This window comes from Solanum lycopersicum, chromosome 6, assembly GCF_036512215.1.
Source record: "Solanum lycopersicum chromosome 6, SLM_r2.1".
Lineage (NCBI taxonomy): Eukaryota > Viridiplantae > Streptophyta > Magnoliopsida > Solanales > Solanaceae > Solanum > Solanum lycopersicum.
This window is the reverse complement of record NC_090805.1, coordinates 1209287-1233207: the sequence shown is the minus strand read 5'-3', so window position 1 is coordinate 1233207 and position 23921 is coordinate 1209287. Positions and strand designations below refer to the sequence as shown.

The window sequence follows — 23921 nt, the reverse complement described above, 5'->3', positions numbered from 1 at the left end:
AGCCACGCAGTGAGTACAAAGCGAATTATTCTTTCGCCTTTTACTAAAGAATACCGTGTGCGCATTGCAAATAGTGGCATACGCCAATTTTTGGAGGGGTTTTCTTCTTTGAGCTCCCCAACAATTCTAGTTTTAAACTTTTAGTATGTGGTAATAGTTTTGATAGAAAATTCAAGCATTTAATAATTATATATATGAAATTCGCAAAAAATAATATGAGGAGTCCAGGTGAAAGGATAAATATAATTTACAAACTATTGTAAATGGTATAACAGATTTCTTTCGATATATTTTTGAGATATTGGTGTCTCTGCGGTCCCCTTTTGTTCATAAGTAAAGCTCTTCTCCACGGTGTATTTTGACTCTTACCTTTGTTTCTTTCATTCGCTTTCTTGTTTTTGGCTCAAGTAGGTCCTTCGACCCTCAAAGCAATACGGTATGCTAACATACTTTTGGGATATTTGTGTCTCTGCGGTCCAAAAACTAGAATGTATATACCCTCTAACACAAACGGACATACACGTGTCATAATTTTATCCGTCGATTTAATATCGGATTGACGGATAAGATTACGCCAGATGTTCCTATTTAGTCTTTCTGTTAGGGTAAAAGGACACATATATATGCTCTAGTTTTCAAATAACTGGAGCATTAATGTCCCAATAGTATAACAGATGATATCTGCATACTCTATTTACGATAATTAGGGAATATATTTGTCATTTTTTCCTAAATTAATTCAATAGTTCCTCTCATTTGTTCGCTTTTTACATATGTCTATTTTTGGAGAGGATACTATTTTTTTATCGAGTGTCTATTGAAATTCTAATTTCAAATGTTTTTTACTGTTATGTTTGTAATTATTGTTTCAAACTATTATTAAATTCCTAGCTAGCTTCTAAGAACAATAACATAAATACAAATTTACATTTTCTTTTTACTATTGTTTGGAATTTTGAAGTTATTTTTTAGTGAGAATCTATGATTATGATTTATGGGACTTCAATTCCAGCAAGAAAAAATAAAAATTAAATGTCAAACTAATGTTTTACCAAATACATTTAAATGCCTTTGTCAGAAGTTAGGTAATGAATTTACCATGTTGCAATATTTATTTTTTGAATCTACATACCATGTGCCCTTTTAAATAAATTTTCCCAAGAATTTAACTTCACTTTGAAATTGAGTACATAATTTTAATGATATTCGAATGTATTATTTTTTTTTCAACATCTAGTGATGTGCAAATTATTTGTAATTCAACTATACCTATGCATGTTGGGAAAAGATTTTTATTTTCAAATGAGATCACTGTCAAAAACACGTTTAAACTATTTATTTTTTTTGAGTTTGATACTTAAACTATTGAAAGTAAGAGTTTCATACCTAAACTATCACTTTTTAGTTTGAGAAACACACCTTTGTAGTGTGTGTAGTGCACTCTCTTTTTTATATGAAAAAATATTGACACATGACATTCCACATAGATAAAATATTTTATCTAAATAAAAATGAAATAATAAAAATTAAAGATTGCTATCCATATAAAAAATTAAATTATTTTTCTTCTCTCACTCCACCACCTTCTCCGCGTACCCCCCTCCCCTCCTCCGCGACAATCCCACTTTTTTTTAAAAAAAATATTTATAAAATATTTTTACAAATTTCATATTTCATCCCTCCCCCCCCCCCCCCCCAAATAGAAATTGATATTATTTTATTTTAAAAAATCTACACCATCATATTTAATTTTTGATTCTATTTTTTTCCACGTTTTCTTATTTTGTATTAGATATACACGTACATATATTTTTAGAAAAAAAATTCTACCAGTGTACCAAATATAACATAAACAACTAAAAATATAAAAAGTCTTGTGGCGGTAAGTAAAAAATATTTTCAATATGTATATCTAAACACTGGGAAAAAAATTGAAAGCGGAGGGTTAAGTGGGATGGATAGAATTATATTTTTTTAAAAATAAAATAATATCTTAATTAGTATTTGATTAGGGATGAGATGAAGTAAAAAATGAAATACATTTATAAAAAAATTTTAAACAAAATAAAAAAATTTAAAATGGTGTGGGGTAAGAAAAATATTTTATATTTTATTTTATAAAGAAAATATTATTTTTAAATAGTTTTTTAGTTTTTAATTTTAACTAATACTAATAATTTATTTATTTATTGTCAAGGTTGAATATTTTGTTCATGTGGAGTGTGATGTGGAAATTCTTTAAAATAAAAGAGAGAGGGTATGACACATACCATGATGAGAGTGGTATAAAAGAAAGATGTGTATTTCTCAAACTAAAAAGCGATAGTTTAAATATGAAACTCAAACTTTCAATAATGGTTTAGGTATAAACTAAAAAAAAATAAGTTTAGGTGTGTTTGACACTTGTCTCTTTTCAAATTCATATACATTTGAAGCGTTTAAGTAATAATCATGTTTTATAATAATTTTTTTAGAAATAATTTTCATTTTATGTAATACTTGTAATCGTAAAATTTGTATATATGTTATTATTTTCAAAGCCAACTTTTTATGAAATTATATGTACTGTTATTGTTGTAATATAATGTTTTTCTACAGAAAAAAATTAGAAATATCCTTAAAGATATGAAATTCACTATTTTTTATAATGAATATGTTATGTTTAAAAAAATAATCTTATAACATAATTAATAACAATCAACAAAAACTAAAATATTAATATAGACAAGATAATATATTAATTGCGTACTCAAACTTGTCACTGATTCAGTTATAATTAAAATTATTGAGCATATATAAATTGTTTTATTTTTTTCAATTTTATCACTCAAATTAGAACTCAAACTTTTCTGAAGATATAGTAAGAAATATTAGTTGAAATTAATAAATTGATGAGTAATTTTTTTATAAAATATGAAAGTTCGGGGTGATTTTTTCAAAATTCTCAAATATTAGACCTCGATCCAAATACTAATTTTTTTTTCTAGAATTTATGGCAGGCATATTTGAACCTACGCACATAGTATAAGGGCATATTTGGTTCCTAATTACAATTATAAAATAATTTCATAAATCACATTCTGAAACATTTTAAAGCAATTTAACATGTTATTTTGTAAAATCCAAAATTTTAAAATTTTTAAGAAAAGAAACAATAACCATGATATCACAAAATAAGAAAATTCACTACATTACTTCAAATCACCACATATACAATAATATAGTATCAAATTTATTAATCTTAAACCTAAATTTGTAACAACATTTTTTGACTTAAAATTATAGAACTTTTTTTTCATTTGTTTGCGTGTATCACACCTAATAAACTTTGTCTCACCGTCATAATTTGACTTAAAAAAAAACTTTGATTATTTAAAATAATTTGATTGAAATATGTAATCAAGAATTTAAAATAATTTGATTGAAATATGTAAGCACATTCTTGACTTTCTTTTATTGCCCTTTGAAAAAAATTAAAAAGCACAATCATATTCTTAATCAAAATAAACGTTTTAAACTTGCCTACATGTAATTGAATCCGTTTATTACTTTCTAGTAAAATTTCATTTTAAATTTATTGTTTTGAAAAATTATTAAAGGGTAAAGCACATAAAATGTGTATCCATTATTTTTTTTCTTTTTCAATATTTGATATTAAAATTTGTACAAAGTGAAGCTCATTTGGGGAAAATACACCCTATCAATTATTTTTTTATATATTTTAAAATTCAAACTCAAGACCTGTAATTAAATAAAGCTCTTTTTTCATTTATTTGTGTATGAAAGGACATGCTAATAGGAGCGGACCCAGTAAGTGAGTTTCGGGTGCTTGAGCACCCATTGACTCAGAATATATATATATATTGTTGAATGCCTTGAATCGGACCCGCTACAAACAGAAAGGACGGGGGTCTCGCTGCCCGGTCAGCGAGTCGGGGGGTCCAGGGGGGCGACGCGCCCCCTGGCCTGGGGGTCCGGGGGGGCGGAGACGCCCCCGGGCCGACGGTATACAATGTTGTTGTATTGGGCCCTTAATTTTCTGTTGATTCTGTATGTTGGGCCCAAGCCTGTTAGGGCGTAGCTTAGCACTATATATAGACGCTATGGGAAACCCTATTCTGTAATTCTGTTTTTGCCTCTCCATAATAAAACTGCTCCCTCTCTTCCCGTGGACGTAGCCAATTTGTTGGTGAACCACGTAAATCTGTTGTCTTATTTTTCGCGTTTATATTTTCTCGTATTATCTCAAATTCCGCACAACAAATTGGTATCAGAGCCTCTCGGTTAATCGGTGTTCTTGGAGAATTCGAGATGTCTGCTTTGAACGTGAAAATCGACAAATTCACAGGGAGGAACAGTTTCAGTTTATGGCAGATCAAGATGCGGGCCTTGTTGAAACAGCAAGGCTTCTGGGCGCCGTTGTCGAAAGACAAGAACGCCGTCGTTACTCCTGAGATGGCGATTCTGGAGGAAAAGGCGCACTCGACGATCATGCTGTGTCTCGCGGATGACGTCATCACGGAGGTCTCGGATGAAGAGACTGCTGCTGGTCTGTGGTTGAAGCTGGAGAGTTTGTACATGACAAAATCTCTAACCAACAAGCTGCTTCTGAAACAACGTCTATTCGGTTTACGAATGGCTGAAGGTACACAACTCAGGGAACACTTAGAGCAATTGAATACTTTGTTATTAGAATTGCGTAATATCGATGTGAAGATCGAGGATGAAGATGCTGCCCTGATTCTGTTAGTATCTCTCCCAATGTCGTTTGAGAATTTTGTTCAATCGTTCATTGTTGGGAAAGATACTGTGTCACTGGAAGAAGTCAGATCAGCCCTTCATAGCAGGGAATTACGGCATAAGGCTAACGGCACAAGTACGGACATACAGCCTTCCGGTCTGTTCACCAGTAGCAGAAAGGGAAGGAAAAACGGCGGAAAGAAAAATAAGCCGATGTCGAAGGGTGCAAAGCCGGATGATGTTTGTAATTACTGCAAGGAGAAGGGACATTGGAAATTTGATTGTCCGAAGAAGAAGAAGCAATCGGAAAAACAATCAGTGTCTGCTGCTGTTGCTGAAGAAGACACCAATTCTGAAGAAGATATTGCCCTAGTTGCGGATGAGCACACTCATCATTCAGATGTGTGGGTTCTTGATTCTGGGGCATCCTATCACATCTGTCCTAGGAGAGAGTGGTTCACGACTTATGAGCAGGTAGACGGAGGCAGCATCTCGATGGCCAACAGTTCTGTCTGCAAGGTGGTTGGGACAGGCTCGATCAAGATAAGGACACATGACGGTAGCTTCTGCACATTGAACGAGGTCAGGCACGTTCCATTGATGACGAAAAATCTGATATCTCTCAGTCTTTTGGACAGCAAGGGATTCAGCTGGTCGGGAAAAGATGGAGTCTTGCGGGTCTGGAAGGGTTCAAATTTGATTCTGAAAGGTGTCATGCGTGGTACTTTGTATTTTCTACAAGGTTCCACGGTTACAGGTTCAGCCCATGTTGCATCGTCAGAATTTCACCAGAAGGATATGACTAAGTTATGGCACATAAGACTTGGTCATATGGGTGAAAGAGGGATGCAAATTCTGTCAAAGGAGGATTTACTTGCTGGTCATAAGGTTAAGAGCCTAGAGTTTTGTGAACATTGTGTTTTTGGAAAACTACATCGCAACAAGTTTCCAAAGGCCATTCATAGAACAAAAGGCACACTTGATTATATCCATTCTGATTGCTGGGGTCCATGCCGTGTTGAGTCTTTGGGAGGCTGCAGATTTTTTGTGTCCATTATTGATGACTACTCAAGGATGACTTGGGTGTACATGATGAAGCATAAAAGTGAAGCCTTCCAGAAGTTCAAGGAGTGGAAAATTTTGATGGAAAATCAAACAGGGAAGAAGATCAAGAGGTTGCGAACTGATAATGGGCTGGAATTCTGTTGGTCTGAATTTGATCAATTCTGTAAGGATGAAGGGATTGCTCGACATCGCACAGTCAGAAATACACCACAGCAGAACGGTGTAGCTGAGCGGATGAATCAAACACTTCTGGAGAGAGCAAGGTGCATGCTCTCTAATGCTGGGCTAGATAGAAGATTCTGGGCAGAAGCGGTTAGTACAGCTTGCTACTTGATTAACCGCGGACCACATACAGGTATACAGTGCAAGACACCTATGGAGATGTGGTCTGGAAAAGCTGCTGATTATTCAAATCTGAAAGCTTTTGGTTGTACGGCTTACTATCACGTCAGTGAAGGTAAGTTAGAACCAAGAGCTAAAAAGGGAGTATTTGTGGGCTACGGAGATGGAGTGAAAGGTTTCAGAATCTGGTCTCCAGCAGAAAAGAGGGTTATTATGAGCAGGAACGTTGTCTTTGATGAAAGTCCTCTGCTTAGAACCATTGTGAAGCCTACAACTACGTCAGAAACTGGGAGTCTTGACAAACAGGTGGAGTTTCAAGTCATTCAGAACGAGAGCGATTTAAAGGAACCTGAAGAGGAGGATCAAGAGCCACAGACTGAAACTGATATTCCAGAATCTATGCCATCAGATATCCATCAGAGTATAGCTCAAGATCGGCCAAGGAGGGTTGGAGTTCGGCCACCTACGAGGTATGGTTTTGAGGACATGGTGGGTTATGCACTGCAGGTTGCTGAAGAGGTAGATACATCTGAGCCGTCTACTTACAAAGAAGCCATTTTAAGTTCTGATTCTGAAAAATGGTTTGCCGCTATGGGAGATGAGATGGAGTCCCTACACAAGAATCAGACATGGGATCTGGTCATACAGCCTTCGGGGAGAAAGATTATTACTTGCAAATGGGTTTTCAAGAAGAAGGAAGGGATATCACCAGCAGAAGGAGTCAAGTATAAAGCCAGGGTTGTTGCCAGAGGTTTCAACCAAAGAGAGGGAGTGGACTATAATGAGATCTTCTCACCAGTGGTCAGACATACTTCCATCCGAGTGTTACTAGCGATAGTTGCACATCAGAATCTGGAGCTTGAACAACTTGATGTGAAGACAGCGTTTCTACATGGAGAGTTGGAGGAAGAGATATACATGACTCAGCCGGATGGTTTCCAAGTTCCAGGGAAGGAAAATCACGTCTGCAAGTTGAAGAAGTCCTTATATGGACTTAAGCAGTCTCCAAGGCAGTGGTATAAAAGGTTTGACAGCTATATGGTGAAGTTGGGCTATACTCGGAGCTCATATGATTGTTGTGTCTACTACAATAGGCTCAATGATGATTCATTCATCTATCTGGTGCTTTATGTAGATGATATGTTGATAGCTGCAAAGAAGAAGTATGACATTCAGAAGCTGAAGGGTTTACTTAGTGCTGAGTTTGAGATGAAGGATCTGGGAGCCGCTCGGAAGATTTTAGGGATGGAGATCATTAGAGACAGAGAGAGAAGGAAACTTTTCTTGTCACAGAGAAGCTACATTCAGAAGGTCTTGGCGAGGTTTGGCATGTCTTCATCTAAGCCCATTGATACCCCCAGTGCTGCCAATATCCATCTCACTGCCATGTTCGCTCCACAGTCAGAAGAAGAGAAGGAGTATATGTCACGAGTCCCTTATGCCAGTGCCGTAGGAAGTTTGATGTATGCTATGGTCTGTACAAGGCCAGATTTAGCACATGCAGTCAGTGTAGTGAGCAGATTCATGGGACAACCAGGGAGAGAACATTGGCAGGCTGTGAAGAGAATTTTCCGGTACCTTAGAGGTACATCTGACGTTGGTCTCATTTATGGAGGTGATACTCAGTGCTTGGTTACTGGCTATTCTGATTCAGACTATGCTGGAGATGTTGACACAAGAAGATCGATGACTGGCTATGTGTTTACCCTTGGAGGATCTGTCGTCAGTTGGAAGGCAACTTTGCAACCTACAGTGACTTTGTCTACTACGGAAGCGGAGTACATGGCCTTGACAGAGGCTGCAAAAGAAGGGATTTGGTTGAAAGGGCTGGTTAGTGATCTTGGTCTGCATCATGATCAGGCTACGGTGTATTGTGACAGTTTGAGCGCAATTTGTCTAGCCAAGGATCAAGTCCATCATGAGAGAACCAAGCATATTGACGTAAGGTATCATTTTCTAAGAAGTGAGAAGAGAATCAAGGTGAAGAAAGTAGGAACTGCTGATAATCCTGCTGATATGTTCACAAAGCCGGTTCCACAGAGCAAGTTTCAACACTGTTTGGACTTGCTCAACATCAGAAGCTGTTAATTGCCCTGCGGGGCAACTCTGAGGAAGAGGGGGAGGCTTGGCACTATCATAGTGCGTCTGAAGAATCTGTTCGGAGAATTCAAGTCAAGGTGGAGATTTGTTGAATGCCTTGAATCGGACCCGCTACAAACAGAAAGGACGGGGGTCTCGCTGCCCGGTCAGCGAGTCGGGGGGTCCAGGGGGGCGACGCGCCCCCTGGCCTGGGGGTCCGGGGGGGCGGAGACGCCCCCGGGCCGACGGTATACAATGTTGTTGTATTGGGCCCTTAATTTTCTGTTGATTCTGTATGTTGGGCCCAAGCCTGTTAGGGCGTAGCTTAGCACTATATATAGACGCTATGGGAAACCCTATTCTGTAATTCTGTTTTTGCCTCTCCATAATAAAACTGCTCCCTCTCTTCCCGTGGACGTAGCCAATTTGTTGGTGAACCACGTAAATCTGTTGTCTTATTTTTCGCGTTTATATTTTCTCGTATTATCTCAAATTCCGCACAACATATATATATATATATATATATAAAAAAAATAAATCCGTAATTAAAAATTAAATGAGCACCTATAATATAAAAGCAGTCATGGACGCACTGGTTTACACATGGAAACAAGAGGCCCGCAAAGCACACTGGTAGTGTTCGGATCCCACCCGCCCCATTCTTTTTTTCTTTTCTTTTTACAGCGAATTTTGCACCCTTTTTTTTTTCTTTTCTTTTTTAATTTTTTTCCTTTTTCTATCTAATTAAGGGCTATTTTTTTTTCTTACACTTTTTCCTTCTTCTTTTCTGCAGCGAATTTCGCACCCTTTTTTTTGTACTTTTTAATTTTTTTTCCCTTTTTCTATCTAATTAAGGGCTTTATTTTTTAACCTTTTTTTTTTCTTACACTTTTTCCTTTCCCTAGTTAAGGGCTTTTTTTTTATTGAAGAGTTTCAGTTAGTATAGTTTATACTATGTGATCGCTAAAAGGTTTATGTTAAAGGAAGTGAGCACCCACAACCTTTAAATCTTGGATCCGTCACTGCGTGTTAAGATTTTTTTAAATCTTCCTTCTAATCCTATTTTGTATATTGTGTTTTTTTTACTGGATAAGAAAATTAGCTAATTATTTTGTCCTAATATGCCCTTTTCGTCTCATTTTAGTTGTCAACCAATGTTGGACCCTGAAGATAGTGTCACGTAGGCAAAAAGGGGTAGAAAATTATTAATAAAATAAGTTCAGGGGGTAATAGGACCTTAGTATAGTATAAGTGTATCTCTGTGATTTCGCGCATAGGTTGAGAGGGTATTTGTGCATTATCCATTTTTATAAATTATTATGTTTAAATAAAATTAAACTATATAATTTAATTATTTTAAATTGTAATTTATAAAATATTGAGACAAGGACAACTCAAAACACATTACACTTAGTAAATATCAATAGTTATAGAAATCATGCATATAGTTCATATATGTCGAACCAAAGAGAGTCAGACATTAATATTATTAATCATATAAGTTATATCTCCTTATTAAGTCGATTTGATGAATTATGGATCGTTACTTACGCTTGTTGCTAAATTGACCTCCAACTATGTAATTTGTTTAATTATTAAGTTTCAATAAAATTGATCTGTATAAATAAATAACTTTTAAATGTAATTTATAAAATATTAGAATGATGACAACTCAAAATACATTAGACCTAATAATTGTCAATAGTTATAGAATCATGCGTATAGCTCATACATGTCGAACCAACGAGAGTCATATATTAATAGTATTGTAGATCCACCCAATAAATTCACAACCTAAATTTAAAAAACCCATCTAAACTGAGGTGGGCTTTTTAATTTGAATTGTAGATTTATAATTTGGTGAAAAATAAAGATAGATGCATAGGATACCAACACGTGTCCATCTTAGAGAGAAAGGCATAAAATAAATTCTAGTATCTCAATAGTATAACAAATCTTACTTGTATATCATTTTTTTAATAGTTCAAAAATATATTTATCATTTTTTCCATATATATAAATAGACAATAGAGTTTACATTTTTTTATACTGCTAAATTACTTCATTATAGACTACCATTAGCTGATATATTCCATCAGTATCTTTTACTTTACTTTATATATATATATTAGCTTCTTTATTTTCATTTTCTAAACAATTTTCAAATTTTTTAAAATAAATAAAATTTAATTAGGATGTGATAAATTTGTCTCTCTTTTATTAATTTCTTCATATAATTCATACTATAAAAAACAATTTATTTAAGAAATTTTTAAAAAATAAATCAACACGTAGAAATAAGTATTTTTGTTTGGTAAAAAAGAAGACAAGTAACTAGTATTAATTTATTTGTGTTGCTTTATTTTTAAAGTATTTATTAAATAAGTTGCATTAATAGAAAAAACTAATATAAAGAATGAGAATTTATCTAGTCATAATTAATTTATATTTATTTTTAGATATATCTTTAATATGGCTACTAAATAATCAAAAAAAAAAAAGGGAAGGATGAGTAATATCATAGAGGGAAACCTAAAGGAAGGTCTCTAAAATTATCCCCAAGTACTTTTTCGCTTCAAATTATCTATTGTAATTCTTAAAAAATAATTGTCTTAAATTATTTATCATTTTAAAAATTAAAGATAAAACTAAAGGAAAATCCATAACTTATAATTGTTAAAAAAATTATTATTGCTCAATTCATTTTTATTTGTCTAATTAACTTGGCACACCCTTTTTTTAAAATAAACAATTAATATTAAGATAAAATATCAAAAATAAAGAATTTGAATGGTGGAAAAACAAAAGTACATAAAGAAAATGACTTTATAACTTGTATTTTTGAAGTAATTTGTAAAAGGAGTAAATTCATTTTAAAATGGAATAGTAGTAACTTCAGACTTTAGTGGTTGGGTGATGAACTAATCTTAAGTTTATTATAAATGAGGTGAATTAAGCACTAACACATTATTTGGATTATTTTTACGCACTGTTTCATAATATATAGTATTATATTATATTAAACGGTAAATTAATACAATGTTTGATTAGACTGCATTGTTTATTATTATTTAATAACATTTTTATTCTTTAATTTAATGTCCTTAATTATTCTAAACACTAAATTTATCAAAAATTACTAATAAAATAATGATACTATCATGCATATTTTTTTTAATGTCATATGAGCATAACATAAAACTATATCATCAATTATAATTATATTATCAAACATTATCATCACGTTTGTATCTAGATTGGTTTAATTATATTTAAAAAAAATCAAACACAATATGTTTGAAAGAGATAAAAATATGGGGAAATAGGAGATTTAAGTGATATTAAATAATGCAGGGTAAAAGGTGAAATGAAATATTAAGTAAGGATATAATTAGAAAAAGAAATTAAGTAACAATATGAATACGTCAAATCGATTATTTCATAAAATGGAGATTTTTATTATTATCTAACAATGACGTATAACAGTGATCCAAACAAAACGTTTATCATTTCCCTAAAAGACTTGCTGACATTATGAACTAACTATGCATTAGCATATATTAATCGTACAAGAAAGGTGTAACATTGCTTGACTTAAATATTTCCCTAAAAGACTTGGTGAAATTATGAAATAATTATGCATTAGCATATATTAACCGTACAAGAAAAGTGGAACATTGCTTTTTAATTAAACCTATTTTCATGTTAAGAAAATACGTGAAAGAATTAGCATCAAATTTAATGGTAGAAAAATGACTTACATATTTCTCTAAAAAACTTGCTGAAATTATGAATTAACTATGCATTAGCATATATCAATAGTATAAGAAAGGTGTAACTTTGCTTTTAATTAAGGTGGAATGATCTGGAAGATCCTTATATTTAGCTTCATTTATCACTTGGATTCTTTTATTTACGATTTTATCAATTGGACACTCAAAGTTATTAAAACGTATTATTTTAAATCTCTTTGACCGTGACACTCAAAGTTATTTAAACGTATTATTTTAAATCTCTTTGACCGTTGACTTATCTTATGTGGTACTTTTTGCTGAATCAGATAAAAAAAGTGATTACACGCGTTTAAAAACAAGTGAAGACAATTTATTTTTAAAAAAAAAAAACTAAAGAAAAACATAGGAATTTAAAAAATTAAAAAAAAGATCCATACTCTTACAATTCTTTTTCTTTCTCTTCTCATATGCTACCTATCATTTCAGAGTTCAATAATGATTGAAAAAAAGATATTTATTTAGATATAGGTAAAAGAGAGGGAAAAAAAGAGGTTCTAAATTGTGAATTAGATGTGAATTTATGGGTTTTTAAAAAATATATGTTTGATTCGTTTTAAATGTTAGACAATTTTATTGAGAGCGTATTTGAAGAATTTTCTATAATAACCTATTTTTGATCTCCTTCTCTTTTTTTCTCTCATCCTGCATTTTAGTTATTTTATTTTTCACCAACATTAAAATAGCAGAATTTATAATTAAAAAAAAACATAACATAGCTTTGCTTATCTCTAATTCCTCTTCAAGGTAAAAAATTAACTAGGAAAGAAGAAAAAATGAATGATTAGTAGTAAAATAGATTTAAAAAATGGAAAAAGAAAAAATAGAAAGAAATCAAGAAAGAAAGTTTTCGGAGATTAGTTTGAGATTTCTTTAAAAAAATATTATTTGTAATAAAAAAAATGATGTGGAAATATATTTCTGATGTGGATAGTGAGGCGTTATTTATATCAGCGCGATTGAGAGATACATGATAAGAGGGTTCAAAATACAGTGTCTTAATAACTTTAAGGCATTATTTGTTTTCACTAAAATTAAGAGGTCTGAATCTGAATATACATTTGAATATTAGAATTTATTAGGATTTGTATTAAGATTTGAGTGTTTTGATCTGAATACACATCTGAATATTAAAATGTGGTCTCTAAATTTGAACACTAAGTATTTAATGTTATTTGTTTTCAATATATGAATGCGCAAGTAAAATTGAACCTTATATTAATAAAATATTATAAAAATTTATTTCGACAAAATATAACACTTTTGATTAAAAAAAAGTTTTAATAATCATGATCTGGAGTACTATTTTTTCATTCAAAAAACTTGATCAATAACAATACATCAAAAATATTATTGCAACAAATATTCTTGACACATGTCGATAAAAGAGAATTATTAATATAAAAAAAAACTTGAAAGGACTTATGAAAACTTACCGGTTCAAGAGGGAAAAAATGATGTTTGATTGATAAAAGAGAGAAAGAAAGTTTTTAGTTATGAGATAAAAAGGCACGCCCAAAGCAGAGAAGTGATAATTTAGTATTTGAGAACTTATCAATAAGTCTGAATGTTGTTACAAGTCTTCTACGGATCTAATTCGTCCAGACTTCTTCTGACCCATTAAGAGTTTTTTTAAAAAATAAAACAAATAAACTTAATGGGTTGAATCTGAATGATTCAAATTAAGATCTAAAAACCAAACATATTAAATGAGTTGAATTTGAATGATTAAAAATTCATACCTCCATTAAGTGCAAACAAATGAGGTCTAAGTGTTCAATTGATGAGTAGAATGGTCCAAGTGACAAACATACTAAGTATAAGGATTTCTTAGATCATTTCGCCTTTAATGAGACCTATTTTCATGTTAAGAAAATACATTAGCATCACATTTGGTGGTACAACGTCATGTTTTTCCCAAATTTAAATTCCTGTTGAAATAGAATTACTTGGTGATTTCTTCTTAGTTGTCATAATATTGATGAATAGAATTTACCTTGTATAGTTGTATATATATCAGTACTGAGAGATATCTATGTCATATTTCGTGAAATTAGTTAAGATGTTAATTTGAACACTATGATCATCTAAAAATAAACGTGAAAGAAATGAAATATGTAGAGAAGATTTGAGCGATCTTTCCGAGATTTAGCTTCATGATATTAAGGTTAATTATATCGACAACTTCTATAAATTTGTATGTATACTTTATTTGAACATTTAAACTGTTACTTGTTCCAATTAAACGTATTTTCAATTGGCTATTATATTGTCACGTTAAATATTTCACATCTCTTAACTATATACATCATTCATCGTTTGCTCAAAAATGTAATTATCTCAAAATAATGTATTAAAAATTCAAGATTAAAGTTGGAAATGATTTTCAACTATATTTCTTAATTCTAAAGGAATGATTCTTTTTAATACGATTAATACTTTAAAAAGTACTCCTTCGTCTTTAATTACTTGTCCATTTTTCTTTTTAGTTATCGTCAATTACTTGTTCATTTCGACAAGTCAAGAAAGGATAATTTATTTTACTTATTATACCCTCAATTAATTACTTTGAGAAAGGTAAAACTTTTTCAAATCTAAACTTTTAATGTATAGGTTTCATAGTAATTAATAGGGATAAAATGATAAACTCACTATATTAATCATTATTTTCTTAATAAGTGCGTCACTTTATAAATGAACAAGTAATTAGATACAGAAAAAATATATATTAAATAAAAATGACTTATTAAATTATCTTCATTGTATATAGTGTTGGAAATCAATATCTCTTGTTATTTATAATTCATAATGACACCTTCAATTCATTCCAAACTTGTTGGTTAAATTTTATTGCAACAACAATATTGTAGGCGGGTCTAACAAAAAAATAATTCAACGTAATAATTATTATAAAAATAAAAAAAACTTGCATTAAAATTTGGTGGTTGAATTTATTAAATCTAAAACTAATTCGACGTTATTATGATAAAAAGCTTACTTAAATGTAGAGGTGATTTAATGAAATGTGTGGCCTATATGCAAACATTACAAAAGACTTTAAATATATCCCATTAATTTTATTATATGTATCTTAATTTATCATTCTAGACATGAAACTCTATCCAAGATATAAAGAGTTTTATAATTATAACAAAAAAATATTTTGTGATAATAATTTTTTTAATTAATAATTTAATAACCTAATCTAATTGCCTTAGTATACAATATAATAGGCAACAACCATAGGCTGGAGAATTTGTTTGTTTTTTCAAAGAGTATTTATACGTGTAGGGAGTTACTAATTGAATCACAATGTCCAATTAAAATATTTTTAAATAATTTATCAGGTCGATATCAAATCAATACTTTTTTTTGTTGTATATTGTCGTGTATCTTATTATAAATAGTTGTTCAATATTTTCGTTCACTTTTATTTATTTAGTATATTAAAAATAGATATTTTTACTTTTACCAGTCATTTTTAACATATTAAAAAAATACAATTATCTATTATTATTTTATCCTCGACATTAATTACTTATTATTCTTAAAATCACTTTCTTGAATCTAAAACTATAAATCAATTTAAACTAGAGTAGCATACTTGTCGATTTACAAAAACGAAGACAAAGTTAGTTTATATTTTTATTTTTTTAACACTTACAATTAATTCTTCATTTTTAAAAAAAGTACAAACAAGTTTCTAAAATTTCAAAAAAGGAATAAACTAATAGAACTATTTTTTTATTTGTGATTTTCAGAAGCTTGAAAAAAAGAACAATTAATATAAAATAAAATAAATATTAAATAAGTAAAAATGAACAGACTAGTGTGTGAGAAACAAATTAATGTTATTTTAGGCTGGAAAAGGCACGATTTAATTGAGTGTTTTTCTTAAAAAGTAATTTTTTTTTGAAAAAGAATTTATACAAATTGAGTGTTTTTCTTAAAAAATATATGTTTTTTGAAAAAGAATTTATACAAATTGAGTGTTTTTCTTAACACAAATTGATTGTTTTTCTGAAAAAATATATATTTTTGAAAAAGAATTTATACAAATTGAGTGTTTTTTCTTAAAAAATATATTTTTTAAAAAAGAATTTATACAAATTGAGTTCTAAAAATATATATATATTTTTAAAGAAGAATTTATACAAGTAGGGAACTACTAAGTACTAACTATTTAATGAATTGAGTGTCAATTAATATATTCAACCCACCTATCACATTTCTTCCAACTTCACAGCCTTATAAATTGGCTTTTCTTTTCACTAAAAAATTGTATAAATAAATCTCCCTTCAACTTTTTTTCAACAAAATAAATAAATAAATAAAAATATATAGCCAAGTTGAAGTGAAGATAAATATAAAAAGAGTTCTATAAAGGTAAATATTTATTTATCTTTTTTTTAAAAAAAATGAAATTCTTGTTTGAAGAACATTCACATGTCATTAACCTTAAGAAATTGTATATTATTTTTATGTTTTGTTAAAATATTTGATATCTGAAATTCACTAACTCGATAACTAAATTATTGACCATTCCTTCATTTTAGCTTATATATTTTGGGAGCTTGAGATGTCTTATTTTCATAATTTGAATGTTTAAATATTTTTTTTGTTTATTATTAATTTGATATATTTTTTATTGTGTAAATGGATTATTCATCATCTTTTTAGACGCTTGAAAAATTAAGATCCATTAAAAACTCCATTTTTATTTAATTCTAGGTCTGAACACTAATTAGCTTCTCCTATTATCATAAACAACATATATAATTTAAAATTATAATTATTTAGATCGAGCGATTAAATATATTTATATTTTTTCCTTAAAGACGTTATAGAATAAAGTGAAAAACTGCATGTGTCGGCCACTATGACATGATTTTATATTCCAAATCTGACTTTTTAAACTATATATTATAATTCTGTTTTTATAACAGCCTTTCACTTCACTCTGCTTTTTTCTTAAAAAAATAAAATAATAATAATTGCTGAAAGTCTTTTGATATACAAGTTTAGATTATATTCTTTTGTAAAATATCTCACAAAGTGTTTGCTTTATTCTTTTTTTCCTTCTTTTTATGCTTGAATCTATTTTTAGAGATTTTAGTTGTGCTACCTTTCATATTATTTTCTTTCTTTTAGTGAGCGAGATCAAAATTTTAAATCTATATATATAAAGTTAAAAATTACATGAATATTTTAGTAAAATTGATATGTTAATATAGACTCATTCTTTGCACTATCAATAGGATCATATATAACAACTCACACACTCAATACTCCGAAAACACAGACACAGAAAAATTGTAAAATAGTCAGTTAGCAAAATTCGTTATGTGTTTTTTTGTCAAAAAATGACATGTCTTGTCTACATTTGACATTGTCAAGTGGTGGATGTAGAGTTTAACAGAATACTAAATATTTTTTATCTAAGTTTCATTACTTGTAAGCGATGCAGTTTGAAATTTTTAAACTTCAAATTCTGAATCTAATTCAGTTATTTTTTCTATAAAATTCTTATTGATGAATTTTTGTTTATTATTCTAAATAGGGTTGTTGACACCAATGGGGTCTCTTGGAGTGGATTTTGTTTCCCCTAATGAAGAAATGGAAATGGAATTTGACTCAAGTGTTTTTCCTCCATTTAAATTATCTCAAATTAGGGCTTCAATTCCAAAGCATTGTTGGGTTAAAAATCCATGGAGATCTTTAAGTTATGTTCTTAGAGATATTATTATTGTTTTTGCTTTGGTAACAATGGCCATTTTCATTGATAATTGGAAATTTTGGCCAATTTATTGGATTTTACAAGGTACTATGTTTTGGGCAATCTTTGTTCTTGGTCATGATTGGTAAGTTAAATAATTTTTTATTTATAAAAAAAATATTATTTTAATTATCATTTGTCTATGTTAATTGACTTGATGTATTATTTTTATTTTTAGTGGTCATGGAAGTTTTTCTGATAGTCCATTATTGAATAGTGTGATCGGACACATTCTTCATTCTTTTATCCTAGTGCCCTATCATGGATGGTTGGTTCTTTTCATCTTATCTCTATCTCCAAATTTTTTTAAATAAAGACAGTCTGATGCATTAAATTTTTATTTTGCTTTTATGGATTTTGTATTCATACTTATTTTATTTGATTGTATTGATTCAATTCAAAAAATATATTTCGTAATTGTATAATACAAATCATGATAATATGTATTTGTATTAGAACTTATTAGGTTAGATCACATGCGTTTATTATTCACAATCATAAAAAATTATATTCATATGTACCTTGCATATGTAGGAAGGGTTTTTTTTCCGTTATTTTAAATTAATCACAACTTCTTAATCATGTGACGACAACTTATGTCATTTTAAACTTATTAAAAACGTTCTCGTACTCATAATCTTTCAAAATCGTGTTACTTTGAAGAGTTTAACACGTATCAGATATTCTTTTTTAACATTCAGAGCAATATAAACGGAAACTATGAATACCTTTTTTTGGCAATATTTGTCTTATGTAAAATACATTAGGCTAAATTTTATTTTCTCTACAAAAATATTCCAGGAGAATTAGCCACAAAACTCATCATCAAAACCATGGAAATGTTGAAGCTGATGAATCTTGGGTGCCGGTAAAAAAATAAATATTTTAAATTTTATTTCTTTTAAAAAAGTAGAAATTGTTTTAATATTGAAATATATATATATAGATTTTTAATTATTTTTTTTTTTGCAGATGCCAGAAAAAATATACAAAGAATTGGATTTTGCAACCAAATTTTTTAGGTTCAAAATTCCTTTTCCCCTATTAGCATACCCTATTTACTTGGTACTAATAATTTCTTTTAATAATTTTTCATATATAATATGTAATTTATAAATTATTTTTTCTCTAATTTGTATTCTTAAATATATTAATTTGGTGATGCAGATTACTAGAAGTCCAGGAAAAAAAGGTTCTCATTTTAATCCTTATAGTGATTTATTTCAACCTAATGAGAGAAAATGTGTAGTAACATCAACATTGTGTTGGACACTCATGGCTGCTCTCCTCTTTTATCTTCGTAACGTCGTTGGTTCTCTGCAACTGCTTAAGCTTTACGGAGTTCCTTATATGGTGAGTCATACATTAAAAAAAAATCATGAACATTTCGATACTTTGAAAGTCGAAAAATATATATTTTTATTATTTAGTCTCATTTTCAAAAGATAAATCTATTTATTGAGATGTTCAAATTTATTAATCATTAATTTACTTATATTCTTTATTAGCTGGCTTATTATATGAAAATGACATAACTTAGTCACATTTGTGGGGACACTTACATGTGTGATTCTTTAACTTAGAAGTATTTTAATTTTTAAATAGTTCTTTTGAGAATTTATGAAATGTCATTATAATTTGACCCACTTGGCCTGTCTTTTTTATTTTGTTTGATAGATTTTTGTGATGTGGTTGGATTTTGTGACATATTTGCATCACCATGGCCACGAAGAAAAATTGCCTTGGTATCGCGGCAAGGTCGGTATATATAATTTAAATTTTATATTTTATTTTTATATTTAATTTATTTATTTTTGTTCGAAAAACAGGAGTGGAGTTACTTAAGAGGAGGGTTAACTACAATTGATCGTGATTATGGTGTTTTTAATAATATTCACCATGATATTGGCACCCATGTTATTCACCATCTTTTTCCTCAAATACCACATTATCACTTGATTGAAGCGGTAATTTCTCTTTTATATATATATATATATATATATATATATATATATATATATATATATGATATTTCCAACGTATAGTGATGAAAAATTGAAAATTTTATATCGAATTGTTCGACCATAAATTAAATAATGTTTATTAGTATTTTACAAATAATGTGTTTCATTATTTGCAACTATTTTCGAACCAGTATTTTCTAAATACTTGTGAAATATTTTTAAAAAAACAACTTATTTTTACGAATATTTCAATTTTTCCCTAAAAAAATTCTAAACTTTTTTTTTCTTCAAGTAAAATGCATATTTAGCTTCATTATACTTGCAAATATGAAAGTACAATATTTACAAAATACTTGTATAAACATAACATGTTATTTATGAGTATTTTAGTTTTCTTTTAAAAATTTCAACTTTTTTCCTCTAAATATTTTCAAAGTTTATAATTAGTTTATTTATTTATTTTGGATTTTTTTACAGACAAAAGCAGCAAAGCCAATACTTGGAAAATATTATAGAGAGCCAAAAAAATCAGGACTAATTCCTATTCATTTGGTTGAAAATTTAGTGAATAGTATGAAACAAGATCACTATGTTAGTGATAATGGAGAAATTGTTTATTATAAGACTGATCCAAAACTTTTTAATTTTTCTGGTAAAAAAGATGAGTAATTTATCACCAGATAAAATTTAAAAGAAATATATAAACTATTAATCATATTATTTTCAACATATATTTTATTTCCTTTATTTAGAAACTTCAAATTGTTGGGCAAACAATTAAATAGAATATTGAGAGAAGTTATTGGCAGTCAATTGTAATAATTATATAATTAGTAATATTTAAATTTCCCTTGCTTTGTATTATTTATTGTTTTATTTTTTCTTTTAATTCTTGGTTCTTTGTTTACAAAAAGTTTGATCTATTTTTATGGTACAATTAAAGAATTAACTAAATAAAGGTCTTTTTGTAGTTGTGAATTTCATTAGTAATGAAATTATTTGAAATATCACATATTGATTAATCTAAATAGACATATTCAAGAAGAAGAGAGATTGACTCTTTAAAAATACCTACATTTTAGGAGTACGAAGCTTAAAGGGTACAAAATATTAATAAAAATTTTAAAACGGTATATAAAATTTTATATTAACCAAAACGGCAAAATCGCTGCATCAACAGCGATTTACTTCTCCGGAAAAAGCAAAATCGCTGCAGAGGCAGCGATTTTGCAAAATGTGAATTTTTTTTTTTAAAAAAATGAAATCGCTACCTAGGCAGCGATTTTTAAAAAAAGATTTTTTTTTTAAATGTGGAAGTCGCTGCCTGGGCAGCGACTTTTATAAAAAAAAAAAATTGAAATGTGCAAGTCGCTGCCTGTATAATTTTTTTTAAAAAAAAATTTTAATTTTTTTTCTTAAAATAAATGTGGAAACAATGTGGAATTTTTTTTTAAAAAAAATTCTTTTTAAAGCAGCAATTTTATAAGATAAAAAAAAGTTATAATATTTTTTTTATAAAATTGCTACTTTAAATTTTATTTTTTTAAAATAATTATTTGTGGAAAATCGCAGCGATTTTCATATTTTTTAAAAAAAATATAAATTCGCTGAGCGATTTACATATTTTTTTTAAAAAATATAAATTGCTGCGTAGGCAGCGATTTAAAAAATTTATAATTTTTTTTAAAATATGAAAATCGATGCGATTTTCCAAAAATATTAACCAATTTATAAATTTTTTAAATCGCTGCCTACGCAGCGATTTATAATTTTTTTAAAAAAAAATATGTAAATCGTTGTGATTTTCCACAAATAATTTTTTAAAAAAAATAAAATTTAAAGTAGCGATTTTATAAAAAAAAATATTATAACTTTTTTTTATCTTATAAAATTGTTGCTTTAAGAAAATCCTTTTTTTTTAAATTTCCACATTGTTTCCACATTTTTTTAAAGAAAAAAATTAAAAAAAAAATAAAAATAAAAAATTATACAAGTCGCTGCCCAGGCAGCGACTTTGCACATTTCAAAATTTTATTTTTATAAAAGTCGCTACCTGGGCAGCGACTTCCACATTTTTTTTAAAAAAAAATTCTTTTTTTAAAAATCGCTGCCTAGGTAGCGATTTTCCTTAAATAAAAAGATTAAAAATTATAAATCGCTGCTAGGCAGCGACTTTTTTTTAAAATAAATTAAAATCGCTGCCTAGGTAGCGATTTCATTTTTTTTAAAAAAAAAAAATCACATTTTGCAAAATCGCTGCCTCGGCAGCGATTTTGCTTTTTCCTGGAAAGTAAATCGCTGTTGATGCAGCGATTTTGCCGTTTTGGTTAATATAAAATTTTATATACCGTTTTGGAATTTTTATTAATATTTTGTATCCTTTAGGCTCCGTACTCTACATTTTAGCTATAATTTTTCAAATTCATGACTCTATATCAATTAATATATTATGATAATATACACACACTTCATTTTAAAAAAATATATATAAAATTTATAGTGGACGAATAAAAATAAATTAAGGATGTACAATGACAGATGTGGTGCAGTGAATGTAGTTGTTTATCCCTTAATCGCAGATCTCATATCCAAACTTTGAGTATGAAAAGAAATTTTTGGTAGAGAACGTTTTTTTTTTCCCAAATAGATCCATATATGATACAAATTTAAAATGGAGTGGCCTAATATTGAAGGCATTTTGGTCATGATTTTTTTAAAATTTTTTTTATTCGAGGTTGAATTTCAAAAAATACATTTTGTCAAATTCTTTTATTTTAAATTATTAAGAAAAAATAAAAAAAATAATTTTAATGTTTATTCATGAACAAACACAAGTTGACCGATTTCAAGTGTGTTACCATTTTTACTACAAAAATAGAAATTACTTTTTTCAAATTTTCGCAATGATTAATGATCAAACGCCCACTTTTATCATTTATTTCACTAATCCACTAATTAACAATAATTTTATGTATATTCAACAGAAAAATAATATTTCTTTGTTATTTTATCTGTAATATTAATTACTCATCCTCCAAGACTTTAATTTTTGAAATGTTCATATATGACTATCAATGATAATAATATATTTAGTACAATATATTATAATTAGGTAGAATTTGAAAAAAAAAGAAAGATATACAGACCTTATCTCTAATTCATGAAGTAAAAATTTTATTTTCAAAAGATTATCGACTCAACTTACATATATAAAAAAAATTTAAAAGATAAAACATAAAACTAAAACATACCTGACAACTTTAATATATACTTCATCCATTCTAATTTTTTTTTTTATCTTTTGTTTTAGAAAAAAATGGTTCCTTTATTTTTTTAACTTTTACCTAACATATTTAAAATTATCGAATTAAAAAATATTTTAATATAATTTACATATTTTTAATTTAAAATTATAAAATTCAAAAATTATCGTAAACAATAAATTTCTTTCCTAAAAAGGAATTATTCTAAGACAAAAATTTAGCGATAACTACTTAATACTCCATTTAATTTCAATATTATCTGCGGTACAATCTTTATTAAATTTTATACCAAAAATATGTAATTATCTGATTGATCAAACTTTGCTTTATCTTTTAATTGATTGAAAACTTGTGGATCCCCAAAAATAAAAACTTCTTGATATACGAATTGTTATCAGATGTATGTCTGGTGTTCAATTTAACTAGGAGTGTCACACATTATTTGAACACGTGACATTACGTAATTAATCTTTGATTTAATTTAATATAATGTGTCATGCTATTTTGATACGTGACATAAATTGTAGAATTATAATTAGTTTTATTTTTATATTATTGATAGTCTTAAAATATTTATTTGCTCGATTAACTGAACTTAAATACACATTGAAATTTTCGTCAACACTTCTCTTGTTTTTTAAAAAAATAAGAATCTCATTATCTTACATGAGTTTGAAATTACTTTGCTATGTGACGAGACAGATGGTGAGTATATATAAATTTAGTTAGTTAAGTAGAAAAATAATTTTTAAGCTGTGAATAATTCAAATACAAAACTAATAATTTGCATCAAGTTTAGGAGTCTTTTCTAACAAAAATTAGTACAATTGTCTATACTTTGAAATTCAAAAAAAAAAAAAGTTTTTATTTCTAAAGTTCAGAAATAATATTTTAAAAATTA

General features: G+C 28.6%; 1 protein-coding gene and 1 non-coding gene across 4 annotated transcripts; both read left to right on the top strand.

Moving 5' to 3' along the window:
• LOC112941771 (U5 spliceosomal RNA) lies at positions 1-117 on the top strand. Its single transcript, XR_003247339.1, has one exon. It is a non-coding gene; the product is annotated as a U5 spliceosomal RNA (small nuclear RNA).
• A 16142-nt stretch (positions 118-16259) lies between these two features.
• LOC138337039 (omega-3 fatty acid desaturase, endoplasmic reticulum-like) lies at positions 16260-20621 on the top strand. Of its 3 annotated transcripts, none has more exons than XM_069298967.1 (9): positions 16260-16403; positions 17578-17878; positions 17972-18061; positions 18595-18661; positions 18766-18858; positions 18961-19146; positions 19471-19551; positions 19623-19760; positions 20235-20621. In XM_069298967.1, exons 2-9 carry the CDS (start codon positions 17592-17594, stop codon positions 20424-20426), a joined length of 1134 nt encoding a protein of 377 aa, XP_069155068.1. In that variant the 5' UTR covers positions 16260-16403; positions 17578-17591; the 3' UTR covers positions 20427-20621. The 3 variants fall into 3 exon arrangements, with proteins under 3 accessions (XP_069155068.1, XP_069155070.1, XP_069155069.1); XM_069298968.1 differs by lacking the exon at positions 16260-16403 and adding an exon at positions 17274-17471; XM_069298969.1 differs by lacking the exon at positions 17972-18061.
• Positions 20622-23921: the final 3300 nt, after the last annotated feature.

Excerpts from the sequence above, each read along its gene's own strand:
- LOC138337039 (XM_069298967.1), top strand. The coding sequence starts at position 17,592 with ATGGGGTCTCTTGGAGTGGATTTTGTTTCCCCTAATGAAGAAATGGAA. Across the intron at positions 18,062-18,594 it reads CTAGTGCCCTATCATGGATG|GAGAATTAGCCACAAAACTC; the intron begins GTTGGTTCTTTT and ends AAAATATTCCAG. Across the intron at positions 19,147-19,470 it reads TTTACGGAGTTCCTTATATG|ATTTTTGTGATGTGGTTGGA; the intron begins GTGAGTCATACA and ends TTTGTTTGATAG.